The sequence below is a fragment of the Gopherus flavomarginatus genome, chromosome 17, assembly GCF_025201925.1.
Source record: "Gopherus flavomarginatus isolate rGopFla2 chromosome 17, rGopFla2.mat.asm, whole genome shotgun sequence".
NCBI classification, from domain to species: domain Eukaryota; kingdom Metazoa; phylum Chordata; order Testudines; family Testudinidae; genus Gopherus; species Gopherus flavomarginatus.
Window position 1 is genome coordinate 25,592,644 of NC_066633.1, and position 16,829 is coordinate 25,609,472.

At 51.8% G+C, this 16,829-nt stretch overlaps 1 protein-coding gene across 2 annotated transcripts in view; it reads left to right on the plus strand.

Moving 5' to 3' along the window:
* The first annotated feature begins 1,937 nt into the window (after positions 1-1,937).
* Positions 1,938-16,829, plus strand: part of WDR31 (WD repeat domain 31) — a 39,979-nt gene continuing 25,087 nt past the window's right edge. For both annotated transcript variants that reach the window (XM_050926555.1, XM_050926556.1), the window contains exons 1-4: positions 1,938-1,997; positions 9,427-9,552; positions 11,196-11,325; positions 12,311-12,385. In XM_050926555.1, coding sequence (XP_050782512.1) covers positions 9,506-9,552; positions 11,196-11,325; positions 12,311-12,385 — 252 coding nt within the window. In that variant the 5' untranslated portion in view covers positions 1,938-1,997; positions 9,427-9,505. The remainder of the gene's footprint in view (positions 1,998-9,426; positions 9,553-11,195; positions 11,326-12,310; positions 12,386-16,829) is intronic.

Below are 16,829 nucleotides of genomic sequence, written 5' to 3' on the forward strand. Positions count from 1 at the left end.
CGTCGTGGGGGTCGCTGGTGGGCATAGGCTTCTTGCAGGCCGCACACTGCTTGAAGCCCGGCGAACCAGGCATGAGCCCGGTGCCGGCTGCCGGGAAGGGCTAAGCCCCCGGCGAACAACTATTTACAATCTATTTACAGCTAATTACTACTATCTATACTTAACAATCTAACAAACAACTATAACAATACGAGAGATAACGAGAGATAACAAGGAGAGCTAGGGACGTGGAGGACAGCTATGCCGCGCTCCACAGTTCCAACGACCGACACGGCGGTAAGAAGGAACTGAGGAGCGGGTGGGCCGGCAGGGGTATATATTGAGCGCCATGGCAGCGCCACTCCAGGGGGCGACCTGCCGGCCCACTGGAGTTGCTAGGGTAAAAAAAGTTTCCGACGAACGTGCACGCACGGCACGCACACCTAACTGGAATGGATGTGAGCAATCACTCGAAGAAGAACGGCGGGGTTCAGCGGGAGACGTGCGGGGGGCGGTACCGGGGGTAGGAGCAGCACCGGGAGCCGGAACGGCGGGGTTCAGTGGGAGACGGGCGGGGGGCGGTACCGGGGGTAGGAGCAGCACCGGGAGCCGGAACGGCGGGGTTCAGTGGGAGACGGGCGGGGGGCGGTACCGGGGGTAGGAGCAGCACCGGGAGCCGGAACGGCGGGGTTCAGCGGGAGACGGGCGGGGGGCGGTACCGGGGGTAGGAGCAGCACCGGGAGCCGGAACAGCGGGGTTCAGCGGGAGACGGGCGAGGGGCGGTACCGGGTGTAGGAGCAGCACCGGGAGCCGGAACGGCGGGGTACAGCGGGAGACGGGAGGGGGGCGGTACCGGGGGTAGGAGCAGTACCGGGAGCCGGTACAGCGGGAGACGTGCGGGGCGCGGTACCGGGGGTAGGAGCGGCACCAGGAGCCGGTTCAGCGGGAAGCGTGCGGGGGGCGGTACCGGGGATAGGAGCAGCACCGGGAGCCGGAACGGCGGGGGTACAGCGGGAGGCGTGCGGGGGGCGGTACCGGGGGTAGGAGCAGCACCGGGAGCCGGAACGGCGGGGGTACAGCGGGAGACGTGCAGGGGGCGGTCCCGGGGGTAGGAGCAGCACCGGGAGCCGGAACGGCGGGGTTCAGCGGGAGACGTGCGGGGGGCGGTACCGGGGATAGCAGCAGCAGCGGGAGCCGGAACGGCGGGGTTCAGCGGGAGACGTGCGGGGGGCGGTACCGGGGGTAGGAGCAGCACCGGGAGCCGGAACGGCGGGGTTCAGCGGGAGGCGTGCGGGGGGCGGTACCGGGGGTAGGAGCAGCACCGGGAGCCGGTTCAGCGGGAGACGTGCGGGGGGCGGTACCGGGGGTAGGAGCAGCACCGGGAGCCGGAACGGCGGGGTTCAGCGGGAGGCGTGCGGGGGGCGGTACCGGGGGTAGGAGCAGTACCGGGAGCCGGAACGGCGGGGTTCAGCGGGAGGCGTGCGGGGGGCGGTACCGGGGGTAGGAGCAGCACCGGGAGCCGGTTCAGCGGGAGACGTGCGGGGGGCGGTACCGGGGGTAGGAGCAGCACCGGGAGCCGGAACGGCGGGGTTCAGCGGGAGGCGTGCGGGGGGCGGTACCGGGGGTAGGAGCGGTACCGGGAGCCGGTTCAGCGGGAGACGTGCGGGGCGCGGTACCGGGGGGTAGGAGCAGCACCGGGAGCCGGAACGGCGGGGGTTCAGCGGGAGGAGTGCGGGGGGCGGTACCGGGGGTAGGAGCAGCACCGGGAGCCGGAACGGCGGGGGTTCAGCGGGAGGCGTGCGGGGGGCGGTACCGGGGGTAGGAGCAGTACCGGGAGCCGGAACCGCGGGGTTCAGCGGGAGGAGTGCGGGGGGCGGTACCGGGGAGCAGCATTGGAGGCCGGGTCTCGAGGGATGGGGGCGGTGCTGTCCTATGGGGCCGGGGGCGGAGCTGGCTCCCGGCGCGGCCCCACCCCCGACTCCGGCGTTGGTCGCTAAGGAGCGGAGCTGGCCGGGCAGGTGAGTGCCGGGCGGGGTCCCGCTTGTTGCCCCGGCGGAGAGACCAGGGCGGCCCCACGGGGCGGTGGTGGTCAGGAGCCGGTTCCTCCGCGGGCGATGATTGGTCTGGAGTCCTGTCCCCCCCCCCGGGCCGCTGATGGGCTTAGAGGCTGGCTCCCCCCACGCCGGGCTGGCCCTGCGGGGCGATGGTGGGCAGAGCCCGGCTCACCAGTGCTCCTGGCGGCCCACGAGGCCGGGCTGTGGGAAGAAGGTGCCCCGGCCGGGTCGGTATCCGCTGTTCAGGGCAGGGCACTGGTCACGGTAGCCTGATGCGCCTCCCGGACAGGTATTGGCCAGCGAGAGTGGGAGGCGCAGCCCGGCTCCGCGCGTGTCGGGCCGGAGCTGCGCTGCGCTGCGGACTGGTGGCTGGAGCTGGGTGGGAATCGCCAGCTCCTGCTGTAGGCAGCGCGGTCCCCCTCCACGCAGCTGCAGTCCGGCCCGGGGGGTTCCGACGCGGGCGGCCGGGAGAAGCTCTCCTGTCTGCCAGGAGCGATGGGAGCCCCGCAGGCGAGGACAAGCCCTGACTGCTGCCTTGTGTGTTGTGGAGTCACTGGCACTGGTGCAAACGGTGCCATTCTGCCAGGCTCTGGTTTGGTGAATCAATCGCACGAGGCGCATAGAAACAGTGACTTGTGGCTCTGTATTTGTTGGTGTAGTTGCTAACATAAAGGTTATTAATATGGGGCATTTGGAGTGAAGGCTAGAGGGACCCATTTTCCCAGGGAAAGAGCATGTAATATTCCCTTCAAGGAAAATAAGGCCAGTTAACTAATAACAAATGGCTAATATGTAGTTAGCACCCTTCACAATTCCCTCCATACTTTCCCAGGGTCTAGTGGGAAGATCATTACAATAAGACAAGCACTAAAAAAAAAAATGCAGGAATCAAACTTCTAGGCTTTGTCTTCACCTCCAAAACCAGTGTGCTTTTACCATGGAATAGTGAATGCGTGTTAGCTATCCTACTGCAAAATCTCAGCGAAGGGATGGCATTGTAGTGTTCATTGTGAGATAAACACGGTGCCCTCTCTGGGGTTGACCTCGCTTATTTACCTTGCAGTAAAAGTGAACTAGGATTCATAGACTTTAAGGTCAGAAGGGACCATTATAATCATCTAGTCTGACCTCCTGGACAATGCAGGCCACAGAATCTCACCCACCCACGCCTGTAACAAACCGCTGACCTATGTCTGAGTTATTGAAGTCCTCAAATCGTGGTTTGAAGACCTCAAGCTGCAGAGAATCCTCCAGCAAGTGACCCATGGCCCCATGCTGCAGAGGAAGGCGAAAAACCGCCAGGGCTTCTGCCAATCTGCCCTGGAGGAAAATTCCTTCCTGACCCCAAATATGGCAATCAGCTAAACCCTGAGCATGTGGCAAGACTCACCAGCCAGCACTCAGGAAAGAATTCTCTGCAGTAACTCAGATCCCATCACATCACATCACCGACCACTGGGCATACTTATCTGCTGGTAATCAAAGATCAATTGCAAAATTAATTGCCAAAATTAGGCTATCCCATCATACCATCCCTTCCATAAACTTATCAAGCTTAGTCTTAAAGCCAGATATGTCTTTTGCTCCCACTGCTCCCCTTGGAAGGCTGTTCCAGAACTTCACTCCTCTAATGGTTAGAAACCTTCATCTAATTTCAAGTCTTACTGTGTGACAGTGAACAGGTGTAAAAAAGCCTCGTTTGTTGCAATGGAGATATGTCCCTAGCTGCACAAGAGGAAATGCCAACCCAGTGTGACTTAATTTAAACAAAGAGGCTTTTATTTTTGCTGGAATTTTCCAAGCACTTTGAGAAAGTTCAGTGCCCAGATTTCAGTGGGATTTGAAAACCCGAACCTTCTATGCCTAAATAACGTATGGTACTGGTGATCATATCTTTAAAATGTGTGGTTGATGGTCTTAAAATATTGCAATATGTTAATGAGGCTTTAATACTGCAATACATTTGCTGGGATTCTGCTAACCAGCACTGTTGTAAAATGGGTCAAAGGAGCCGTTTAAGAACCCCAAAGAATTTACTTAAGGTTTCTCCAAATCTTCAAATGATGTTATCGGCTTTGTAAATGGGTATTTTGCGTCTGCATAGAGGGAGGAAAGAAAAACAGTACTGATTAGCTTAAACAGAGTAGTTTTCTTTCAGTCATATACAGAATGCTCTCACTTTGTGTTGAGTCTCTCCTTCATAATCACATGTAAGTCCCATTAACGGTGTTTGGAAATAAACCTCAAAGAGATCTGGCTGGCCAAGCACCTTCTCTTTCATGGCCTGGTCCAATCAGTGTGTACATATTAAAAAAAAAAAACAACAACCCAGCAAATCCGTGGAAACACTCCACTGTGTATACAGCTCTCCTTGGGGAGAGGATGAGAGAGAGAACAAGCCATAGGTGACAGATATTTAGCCATGTTGCCCAGTGCATGACTAGAGGGTGCTGTGACACTGCCATGATGATGGCAGGATAAGAACCTGGATAATCAAATGTTGAGGTCTGATCTTGTGGTTTAGTTTCATATCTGTGTGCTATACTATGACTGTTTGCTATTAGGGGTATTGTTGTTGTTTCCCAAAGCAAGCATGCAGATTTCACTGTGTGTCACAATAGAATGAGGAGATTAAAACTCATTTAAATGCAAATACTTTCTGCTGCCAGGAACAGGTTGCTAAAGAGCAATGTACATTTAAAAAAATAAATCCCTATGATGAAATGCACTCTTTCTGAAGTATACCTAGGTGTCATTCAATTACCATGGGAGCCCTGACAGTAGAACTTCATTCTAGTAGACTGTTACAATAGTGCCTGTGGTACATACAGGAGAATGGTACATTTACATGGAAAGTCTGCCAAGAAATGATGTACTGTGTTGGGCTTGCCAAAATGCAACAAGACTCTGGAAGTTTGCATTCTTATTAAGCATTCAAAGTTGCAGAGGGATCTGCAGATGTATGCTATAGTTAGCTAGTTGCAAGGAAGCATTCTCGAGATACAAAATGCAATTTGTATTTTTATTCCTTGAATCTTTCTTTTCGCACAGTGCTATCTGCCTTGATTATATAGTGCAATTAAAATCTGAAAATGTTTATGAATGGAAAACTTGTGTTGCTTGCATGTAATGAGGAATAATTAGCCACAAGGAAAACTGAACTGCAAAATGGCTATGAATGTCTGTTACTAGTAGATTGCTAGACAGTTTGTTAAAGTAAATATGCTGGACTTTCCAGACTCACTTTATTAATAAAACACTTGGCACTGTTACCATTATTACTTTCTGTACACCAGCTCAGGGGCTCACATTGTAATAGGCACTATACAGACATATAGTAGATGACAGTCCCTTCAAATCTTCAAAGCATTTTGCAGGTGTAAGCAAACCCCCAGGAAAAGGCACTGTTGTCGTTTTGCTTTCTTTCTGCTAGTTCACTGTTTCATGCAGTTAATTTTAATATTTGCAATATCCATTTAATTAAAAGTCAAGGAAATAATCAAAGTTAAATTCTATTAAATAAAATACAGACTGAGTTTCCAGCTTCTTCCTATTGCCCCCCCCCCAAAAAAAAATCAATCACTTCTATTCCTGGGACACTGAAATAGTCTTGTTCTGACTGAACAAAAGTTAGTTAACCAATTAATACACTCCCTGGCCTATGAGATTGGTTTAAACACTTTAAACCTTTTGGCTGTATAAACATCTGGATTGAACAAGCAGAGTTTAACTAGGTTTTACTCATTGCTAATTGCAAAGGACAGCAGGGTAAAATTAGTAAGGGAATGTCTGCCAGGAAACCAGTCCTCTTACTGACCTAGCAATTCCAGCATCTGTGCTTCAGGCTTCTGTGATCAGTGACATGAAGGTTGTTTTGATTTGTTTGCTCTGACAGAAAGGTAAATGCAGTCAGTGAATTGTCAGCAGACTCCTACTGACCCGGGAGACAGGAGTTTAGCATCCAGCTAGGTCAGACTGAAATCAATCAGCTGAAAAGAATCCGATTACTGTACCTGGTAATTCACGACCATTGAAACCAGCCTATGGACAGCTGCATAGGTGGCAGGTTTGTATAATTTTTGGTGGTGCCCAAAATGGTGGTGCCCCCCCACCACGCTCCCACCCTGTAAGCCAATATAAAATGAAGCTACAACGCGTTGGCACCACAAGATTAGAAGGGTCAATTAAAAGTGGAAAGTCAGAAGCAGCATTTGCCTGCTTCAATATATGGTATTATATTTTGTTGCACCTGTTGTGACAAAGTGGGAATGTTCTTAATGTTTTCTCTGAACACTGTGTGTGTGCCTCAGTTTCCCCTGCAAGGTGCCAACTGAAGGTGTTGGGGACAAAGAGATCAGGTGGCCTCCTTGTCCAGAAGAGACACAAAGGCCAGAGGAGGGAGTGTCAGTTTGGAGCTGGCTGGAGAAATGGGGGGAGGCCCAGAACTTGAGTCTGGGCTCCCCACCCCCGCAAGATGGACCTGACTGAGGGGTCCTGTTTTCTGTACCTACAAGCTCTGTTTTAGACTGTGATCCTGTCGTCTAATAAACCTTCTGTTTTACCAGCTGGCTGAGAGTCACGTCTGACTGCAGAGTTGGGGTGCAGGGACCTCTGGTTGCCCCAGGACCTGCCTGGGCAGACTCGCTGCGGAAAGCGCACAGTGTGAAAGGGCATGCTGAATGCTCTGAGGTCAGACCCAGGAAGGTGCTAGCTTCTTGCTCTGGAGACAGTATGCTCAGAGAGAGGAGGCTCCCCCAGAGTCCTGACTGGCTTTGTATGGAGTAGATCCAAAGCATCCCAGCATCCCCTTCCACACCATGCACTTCCTGGAAGTCTGCACAGGCACTGACACTCCCTCCTCTGGCCTTTGTCTCTTTTCCAGGCATTAGGAGGCCACCTGACCTCTTTGTTCTCCAACATCTTCGGTTGGCACCTTGCAGGAGAGCGGCCCAGGCCGTCAGTTGCCCGGAGACAGGGTATCGGCCATTCTTTGTGCAGGTGGCATCACACTGGCCCTCTAGGGCTCTACAACAATCACACCCCCTTATCCCACCATCTAGATCCTTGAGAAATGCATAGGGGAAACTGAGGTACCCACACAGGATTCAGAGAAAACATTAAGAACATTCCCACTTCGTAACACCTGTATACAACTAGTTATATACTTTAATGGGTGTAAAATAATCAAGTATTGTGCTAAAAACAATGATACTCCAAATTGACCACCAAATTTAAGTTGCATGTTTTTCCCTTCAGGTGAGGGCTCTGGGGTGGGGCTGGGGATGAGGAGTTCACACTGCAGGAGGGTGCTCGGGGTTGGGATGCTGGGGGCACACGCTCTGGGGTGGGGCAGGGCTGGGGATAAGGAACTTGGGGTGCAGACAGGCTGCCCCAGGGCTAGGGCCAGAGAGGACTCCCCCACCTTAGTGCAGCAGCAAGCTCCAGGGGAGGAACCCCTCCCCCCGGCAACACACTCACTCTGCACCACGGTCACTGCATATGCTCCTAGGGCCTCTCTCAGGTCCAGAAAGCCCACTCACCTCCCTATGGTGGGTACCAGGGGCGGGGGTTGCCATCATGTGTGGCCTCCCCTGCTGCTGCCCCTCACCATAGCCTCACTGGGGATGGGGGATGGGGCTGCCCCTTGCCCAGTGTGGGGCAGGAGTGGGGACTGCAGGGTGGTGGTTGGGGGGGGTGGTAGGGTGTCACAAAATTCACCCAAGCCCCAGCTGCTCAGGTCTAGGAAGCCCGCCTCCCCCATCTCCCCTGTGGTAGATGCTGCGGGGCGGGGGGACTGCCAGCACATGTGGCTTCCTTCCTCCCCTGCTGCAGCCTGCTGCCCCTCACCCTTGTCTCACTGGGGATGGGGCTGCCCCTTGCCCAGCACTGGGCAGGAGTGGGGGCTGCGGGGGTGGAGGTGGATCACAGGGTCAAACCTCACCGAAGCCTCAGCAGCTGCTCAGGTGAGTGAGGTCCACTCCAGATGTCCATTTCCTGGCCGGAAGTCCCCTTGGCGTCTCCTCCAGGTGGGTGCCAGGGGGCAGGAGAGAGGGCTCCCAAGCACGTGCGTGTCTCCTCCCCCTCCTGAGGTGCTCCCACAGTCTGCCGTTCTCTGCTCTCTATAGCCTTAGGCAGAAGCAGTGGCCAGGGAGAGAGGCACTGGCTGTTTTTTTTTTTTTTTTTCAGGCAGGGAAGCTCTGTGGCTGGAGTAGGGGAAGACACTCTGGGGCCAGGGTCCGCTCCAGGCAGGAAACCCAGCTCCAAATACTGGTGGAGCACAGCCCCAGCTGTGAATATTCCTGGTGCTTGAGCACCTCGAGCCCATATAACCTGCCGCCCCTGGACAGCTGCACCTCTCCTGTGTTGACTTAATGCTTTTAGTGAGTTTAGTGCTAGTAAAAGGCAGTGGGGTGACTGAAGCCTTTATCCCAGAACAGTTAGAACATGGGCACAACAGTGTAGGCTTCCCCTTTGCTACCTTGCCAGCGTGTATCAACTGGAGAGATCACCCCAAGGTGACTGGCCCCAGGACCCATTTGATGCTTGTTCCCTGCTGCTGGGAATGGCACCTTTACTGGGTTCTGGGTGACACAGGGCTAGGTTGGTTCAGCATTCCTTAGACCTCTTGAACAGCCTATTTTTTCCCTCTGGTTAGCATTATTTGGGCTTCCCCGAAGATTCGTGTGATGCTCTCTGGGAGCTTGGGTGGATCAGAGGCCTGGTGATGGGACACAGAGACTTACAGTTCTAGGTCTCTGGCTCATCTCTAGTCTTGTTGTGACCAACAGGATCCTTAATGTAGGCAGCTTAGGAGCCTCAGACAGACAAGTGAGTTGGTAGTTGTCCACATCATAAAACCTGCCAGAAACTGGCACCGTGAAGGTCAAGGACTGAATGCCCATATTGACTGGGTAAGGCTGAGGTAGTTCACGTAGGGACTGAGGTACATAACGAGGACACTTCCTGTGCCACGCCTGTTCTGCGGCCACAGGGGAACAATCTGCCAGCCTGGCACCAGCACAGAATTCAGTTAATTACAACAAACAGTCACAAAGACCAACAAAACAACAGTAAAACCCTGACAGCACGCTCCCAGGAAACATACTCTCCTATTCTCATCTGGAGTGTTTGCTAATAAGATGCTGATTGAGCTGCTGATAAAGCAGCATCTGCTGACCACACCTCCCACCTGGCACTGTGCAGAGAGAAGCAGCAAGCATATGTTGTCAGAAGTGATGGGTGTGGGGATGGGAAGAGGAGTAAGGGAAATGCAAGGAAGCTAATGACTGAGTCTATAGTGAAAATGATGCATTATTAGCATTGGAGCCAATGCATGTAAAGATCAGAATTGATTTATAAATTCCCCATAATGTGCCCTCTCCTAATCCCCCAGTTCCCAGAGACTGCCTGAGATGCTGAGGTTTCAATGCTGAGCACTACATGCTGTATTACGGAGCTGCTCACCTTGGCTCATGGGGAAACTGCAGAGTAAAATCAACTGCAGCACCTCCAAATACAGGTAAACAATCTCCTGGGAATGCTAGTTCTGTGTTAAATTACTAAACCCCACCGATTACGGCAGGGAGGTTAGTGATCATATGCAATCATCTGGGTTTTATGAACTGTAACTTATCCTTTTGAATCTAAAGGTTGCTTAATTTCTCAATGGTCTAAAATACCTGTCTCTGCCTCCACACACATTCGAAAGCAGTGGCCTAGATCCCAGCACTGCAATGACTGTGTGGCTAAAATGGCAACTCCACCCCTGCTCTGTATTTGTTTGTAGCCCTGAACATTAAAAGTTGCTTTAGTGGATGGAGTGTGTTGGCAGCTTACTCAAACTAACCCATCCTCTCTCTAGAGAGTGTCACTGACAGCCACCTGGGCAGTTCCTAGGCAAGGGTGCAAAGGACCTGGGTGTACTATCTTGGGTGGAATATGGTTCCTCTTGACAAAGGAGATACTGCTCTGCTAGTCCTGCACCCTGGGCCATCTAGCAAACAGTTGTCCTTAGCCCTGCAGTATAGTGTCTACCAGTACAGCTGGGATGTGAATAGCTGCACTGTCTCACACACATTCTTTTCATAGCTATTAGCCAGGGCAAAGGGGGAATTCTGGTGGGTACTGGCAAGCAATGATACCTTAAACCAAGGGAGGTGCTGGTGCCACCATGGAAGAGATCAGATAGAGTTTCAGATATAGTTTCCCGCCTTCTCTCCCTCTCCCAACCACACTGGAAATGGAGAGCTTCCCTCAAACTGAATAGTCTGGGAGCGATATTAAAGTATCTGGCAGGAAAAAGGGGATCTCTGGTTTGAGAGTATCCTAACAGCAACCCATTTAGCTTTGTCTTGCTCTCATAATGAACCAAGTGGTGGTGCTGACAGCCTGTGTTGGGAGCAGTTCCTGTATTCCTGAGCCGGAATGATGCAAGCTATTTTTGTGGGAGGGAGAGGGGAACTCCTGCTGGAGGGGTGGGGATATGCTACTACAGGAGGGGATTTAACTTTGCATGGGAGAAATGGTGAGCAGTCTAGTCTCTGAGAGTGAGAGAGAGACCCTCACTAGCCTGAGCAAGTGAGATGCATGGCTCCCCCTGCAAAGAAAGGGTTAAATTCTCCCTTTCTCCATGAGTAGGGAGGTGGGAGAACTGGCCCATAAGTACTGGAGATAAGCCAAGGGCACAGAGCAGCAGGAAGGAGAACAGGATTGTTATTGTGAGGGATATTTGAGAGAGCAAAAAATGTCTGAACTATTGGAACAGTGACGGAGTCAGATCATCATCTGCCAGCTGTAGCAGGGAGACTGGTGACGTTTGGTTAAAGTCGATCCCATGCGCCATAGTGGAGGTGAGTAATCGTTCTGCAGGTTTAGGAATTAGAGGTGGAAGAGACCTATTATGTCACATCTAGGAAACACATTTGTGTCCCAGGAGAGCTGATCTCTGCATTGTCCAGAGCTCGTGTGTTGGCTTGCCTTTCTCCAGCATCTGAACATGCAGCGTTTTTTCCTAAAACAAGGTGCTGCTATCCTTACATTCAGTCTAATTGGAGCCAATGCCATGTGGTTTGAGAGGTGGGATGAGTGATCTACGGCATACAATGACTTCTCTGTGACACATACTGAAGTTCCCGCTGCTGTGTGTCTTTCCCTCTTTGACAGGCCTGATGATCATGTGGAAGAGGACAGGCCCGCGCAGGCTGTTCAGCAATACACCCCTGCTCACACTGGCGCTGTCACTTCTGTGGCTGCTCTAACATCAGATCTCTGTGTGTCAGGAGGAAAGGACAAGGTAGGGTGGGTCAAAATTCACAGGAACAAAATGAAAATGGATGCAAGGAAATCAAGTGTGTCTGGAACTCCCTGCCATACAGATAAGGGCAAATGACTTGGCGAGATTCAAACAACAGGGTTTATGTGTTCACAGGCATCAGACCAACAGTTGGTTAAAATAAAAATGCAAAGCTGTCAGTACTCCAGGCCACTGACTGTCCACCAGCTGGGGTGGGGAAGAAGTGCCCCTCCCATTTCCAGGTACTTGTGATGGGGAGGAACACTGGCCATGAGCCATTGTTGGCACCTGTGCTAGACAAACAGCTCTTGTGAGGCAATTTGTTTGCTCTGAAGCATTTCAAACCATGAAACATCCGTTTATTTCAGAGTGAGGAACTCAAAACCAACTATCATGGCTCCATGAAATTCCCCTTGGTGGGCAACAAATTACCCAGCCCACCTCCGAAGAGGGGTTCCAGAATAAATATACCTTCCCTGCCATAAGCATTAAGTCTCTTGTGATGCTAACATAGTTAGAGAAGGCTGAGCTGATGGCACGGAGCACTCAGGCCTTGCTGGCACAGGGGGATCACTACCAGAGCAGAGACTGAGTTAGGCTGTGAAGTCGGGAGGATGTTAAGATGTGGCAATAGCGTTTCAAATGTTTATTTTTAAATCACTGACCCCTTACCAGGGTACCTGGCATGCCACACAACACAGCTGTGCAATCTTCCAATTCAAAGGGCATCATAGAACCACAGGGTTAGAAGGGGCTGCAATGGTCATCTAGTGTAAGCCCCTGTTAAAACACAGGATTTGTTGTATCTAAACCATCCAAGACAGGTGGCTCTCCAGCCTCCTTTTGAAAACCTCCAGTGAAGGAGCTTCCACAACCTCCCTAGGCAATCTGTGCCATTGTCTTACTGTTCTGACGGGTAGGAAGTAACGTCAGTCTGCATGCACGAATGGACTGACTGAATTCACATAGACATTTCTCTCTCCAGACTGTAGTTGTGTATAACTGGAGATCAGGAGCTGTGCTGAGGAGGTTCGTGGGACATCAACACGAAGTGACTAAGGTAAATGTCAAAAGTGCAGGGTGAGTCTTATGTGGATCACTGACTTCCGTCAAAGACAGATGTAACAAGGGACCGTGATTAGTCCTCATCCAGAACTGATGTGACTTTGCTTGGTCAGCAAGGAAGGGGTGAAACATGCCAGGTAAGCTGCCTCAGGTGCCCTGGATAGATCCTCTTGCTGCATACTATGAGTTGATTTTTCACAACTAGGAAGAGTGAGTTTCTGCTCCCTAGAGATGAATGTGCGGTGACAACATCCAAACAGCACTGGCTCTGTGCAGCTTTAATATGTGTTCATTCCTTCATATCAAGATACCATGACAGCAGGATGAATTGCTGGGTCAGGTTTTTATTTCAGGTATGATATCAGTTTGGCTTCAAGTCTTATGCTACTAGATTATGGGTACAGACTAATAGCTACTCACAGGCCCCAGAGGACTTTGATCTGAGACCTGGTATCTTGTTTGTGAAGCCAGTTAGGCTTTCTTTGTAGCAAATAGCGTGTGAATGTGCACGCACCCTCCCCCTCATTTATAGCAAGGCAGGACTGGTAGTACAATCTATTATTAAGGTTGCCTAAAACTTCCCTTCATAAGATAATTTTTTTGTTGCTTACAATTTTGCCAGACTTTAACCATTTTGGTTGAAATTTTCCATGTTGGCCCCAGGCTAACTTGTTTGCAAAGTTTCAGCCAAAATGGGTCAGCTGTTTCTGTGAGCGAGGCTGGGGCAAATGCATTGTTTTGCAAAATGTTGAAATGCTGGTGACTATTTCATCGAGAGGCTCTAGCGCATCTATGCATTGGAGCAGGAACATAAACTTTGGCAGAAAATGGCCTTTGTGTCAGGGATGAGTGTTTGTTTGGTGTTCCTGTGAAAATCTGCCCTCATCTGGCCTAGTAATAAGCCATTGGAAAAAAATCTGTTTGCTCATGTGCAAAGTTCCCTAGAGTTTAGCAGCTAAAATCTCCAAACATTTCATCCTCCTTGAGGATATTCCAGCTCCTCTGTGCAATTGGGCTGCACACGCACCATCCCCGCGGAGTGACTGAGCAGCCTTAACCCAGGGCTAGGGGGGCAAAGCTGGACTTTCCCTGTAATTGGACCTCCTGGCTAGGCCAAGGCCTTGGCACTGGAACTGAGAGCAGGGAGCCAGTCTCTCCTGTGCTCTCAGGACCCCCTTGCCAGTATCCAGGCAGCGTGGGGGAGGAAGCCACTTGCCTCAGATGCAGAGGGAGAAGAGCCAGTCTGGTGGGGGAGAGGGAATGAAGTAGAGTGAAACAAGGAAGCTGGAGGGGAGGAGACTGGGAGCTGGGGCGGTGAACAGGTGCGGGAGGGGGGACTGGGAGCTGGTTGGTGCGGGAGGTTAGACAAGGAGCTAGGGGAAACGGGGAACTGGGATTGGCTGGACACAGAGATTGGAACTGGGATGCTGTGGGGCTTCCTTATTCTCTGGTCTCCCTGGGATCTGTGCAGAAGTGCGGAGCACTCTCAGCTGGGACTGAAGTCACTGGCAGCTGTGGTATAAATATAAAAAGTGCTATAGAACGCTAAGGACTCTGCAAATCAGGTCCTAAGTGTCTCAAATTCGGCTTCTCAAATCAGTGGGAAGTTTTGTCCTTAATCTTTCTCTGCCTCAGCGGCCCATCTGTCAAATGAGGATAATCCCATCCTCCCTTCTTATGGGGGTGTTGTGAAGATTAATGTTAGTGAAACACTCATATATTATAGTGATGAGCCCCATCGAAAAGCCCTTGAGAAAATAATATTTCTGTTGTCAATTCAGGATGTGGCCACTCATTGAACAAGAAGGAGAAAACAAAACCTTGACTAGCTGTTCATTCAGTGAGCACCAGGCTCTGAGTGAGGCAAAAACCAGTATGTGAGCTCATGTAATTAAAGATGATCATAATGGATACACACAATGGAGCTGAATTAAGGTTGCACCAGCAACCTTAATTGTGGCATTTGCTAACTTTTGAGTGCTTAGCTTACAACCTGAATATGTTCGTTTAGTGTAGATTTGTGTGAGATATATTGTTACGCTGCATGAAACCTTTTTGAAGATGGCCCTTCACTCAGGATAAATGTACAAACCATTTAAACACCTTTACAGAATAGATGGTTGAAACAATAGGAGCTGCTGCCCAAAACGCAGGCCATCTGCAAGGCTGTTCAGGAATCTGAGGTATGTGTGGGTGACGTATGGACTCGGGGCTGGATGCAGTCATGAGTGGCTGGATACTGTTTGGGGAAGCTATGTGCATGTGGAGAAAAGCAGCAGAAACACCACAGAAGCAGCAAGCAAGCCCCAGAGACAGCCATAGAAACACTTGTAGCAGGACCCTGAGCTAGGGGAGAGAGCTTTCAGGTACAGTGCTGGCTGGAAGGAGGCTTGGAGCTGTGGACAAAGAAACTGTCTCCTGCTGTATGATTCCTACTGTGTTCAGAGAAACAACCTTTGTACATTCTTTGTAAATAAATATGATTGCATCAAGAAATGCCTGATTCAATGATCTGTTTCTCCCCCTAGCAGAAACAACCTTTAGGAGCCTGAATAGTAACTAACCGCTGTGGTCACAGGGAGTAACAGCAGATATAGAAAACATTAAATTGAAGTGATTGCTGCAGGGGTATCGTGGCAGCAGTTTACTCCATGGAGACTAAACTGGCCCCCTGGCTTACACAATCCCGTTACTGGATCTGGATCTGGATCGCTCAGTTCATCTGCGCACTCAATTTTAGGAAAGCAGGTTAATTCTGCTTGCCTACCCACCCCCTGCCACCTCCATAAACTAAAGTTTAAGTGCTAGTGCAGGTGTTTGGCCTCCTCCTGGTCCCAGGACCGTCCTTACCCATACACAAAGTATGCAGCTGTGTAGGGCACCAGGAAATTTGGGGCACCACATTTCCTGGTGCCCTGCGCAGCTGCATACTGCTCCAGCCCCTATTCTGCCTCTTCCCCAAAGCCCCCACCTCTTCCTGCCCTTGCTCTGCCCCCCACTCCACCCTTTCCCCAAAGCCCCTGCTCTGCCCCAGCCCTGCCTGTTCCCACCTCCACTCCCCTGAGGACTCCAGAAGCGGTTGGGCTACCCTCACTGGTAAGTAGAGTGACCCGGCCCCAGTTTGCTCCACTCCCCTGCTTCCAGCTGTGCTGCTGGTGAGTGCTGGAGGTCAGTTCCCCCCTGCCCCCCGAGCCTGGGAGTCAGGGGAGTGGAGCAGGCTGGGCCTGGGTCACTCCACTTCCTGCAGGAAGTGGCCAGGTCCCCCTCACTCCTTCCCCCCACAGAGGCCTGGTGCCAGCACCCCCCCCCCCCTCCACAGAGACCCGTGGCCCCATACCGCCCCCCCCCCCCCCAGGGCTCCAAAATAGCTAGAGATGGCCCTGCTTGGTCCCCAGTTGTGTACATCACAAAGCCACTGTGCACTTTGCACAGCTCACCAGACATGGAGGGCTGGAATAGATGGGGTGTTGCAGGTACATAGCTAAACTGTGCAACTGTGTTAGGTCATGCCTGGCTCTAGCCTCTACTAGTAATCTCTTATTTTAAAGAGCCCCTGTTGACTGTCAGTGGGAACTAGTGACTGGGAGAGGAGGCTGGCACTCAGGAGACTCAAGTTCTATTCCTGGCTCTGCCGGTAACCTGCTTGGGTCAGTCGTTTCCCCTCCATGTGCTTCAACATCCCCCTCTGCAAATGGGGATTAATAATGTGCTTTCTGCTTAGAAAAGGGCTGGCCTCAGATGAGAGGCCCTACCGAAATACAGAGTACTCTGGACAGTCCCCTCAGTGTGTAAGGAACTAAACCAAAGACATGCTGTTTTGCAAACTGTAGCTCCTTCCTAACCCACTGGCATTTCTGTAGAGCAATGGTTCTCAAATTTTAGCAACCCGAGGACCCCCGTTTTGATTTAAAAATTTTCAGAGATTCCCAAATTCCCCACTCAGCCTTGGGCCTCACCCTCTCTCCAACAGTGCCCCTCTTCCACACGTCCTTCCACCCCCTCCCTGAAGCATGCCCTGTCTTCGTACTCCCCCTCCCTCCCAGTGCCTCCTCTATGCCCTTGCGGACCCCAGTTTGAGAAACACGGTTGTAGGGTATTTCATGTGGCCTGCGCCCTGTCTGTTCTGTGGCAAGCTGGGCCTAACTGCTGTGACAAGGCTTTGAGGGATGGCAGTGCTGAATCCCACAGTGCCCTAGGAGGCAAGTAGGCTGAATGTAAGGTGAACAGGCCAGCCAGGGCAATATCCCTTGTGTGACGATAGTTTGGTATAATCTCCATTGCAGGAGGACTTGATTTACTTTGCCCGCCAGTGTCTTGTGTGCTGTGGCATGCTGTACTTGCGCTGCCTGAGGACTGAAGTGGTTGCAGAGGAAGAGGAGTGTGTGTGGCTCCCGCTCGTGGTGTGTATACCCCTCACCCGTGCAGCGGAGATGGCGACT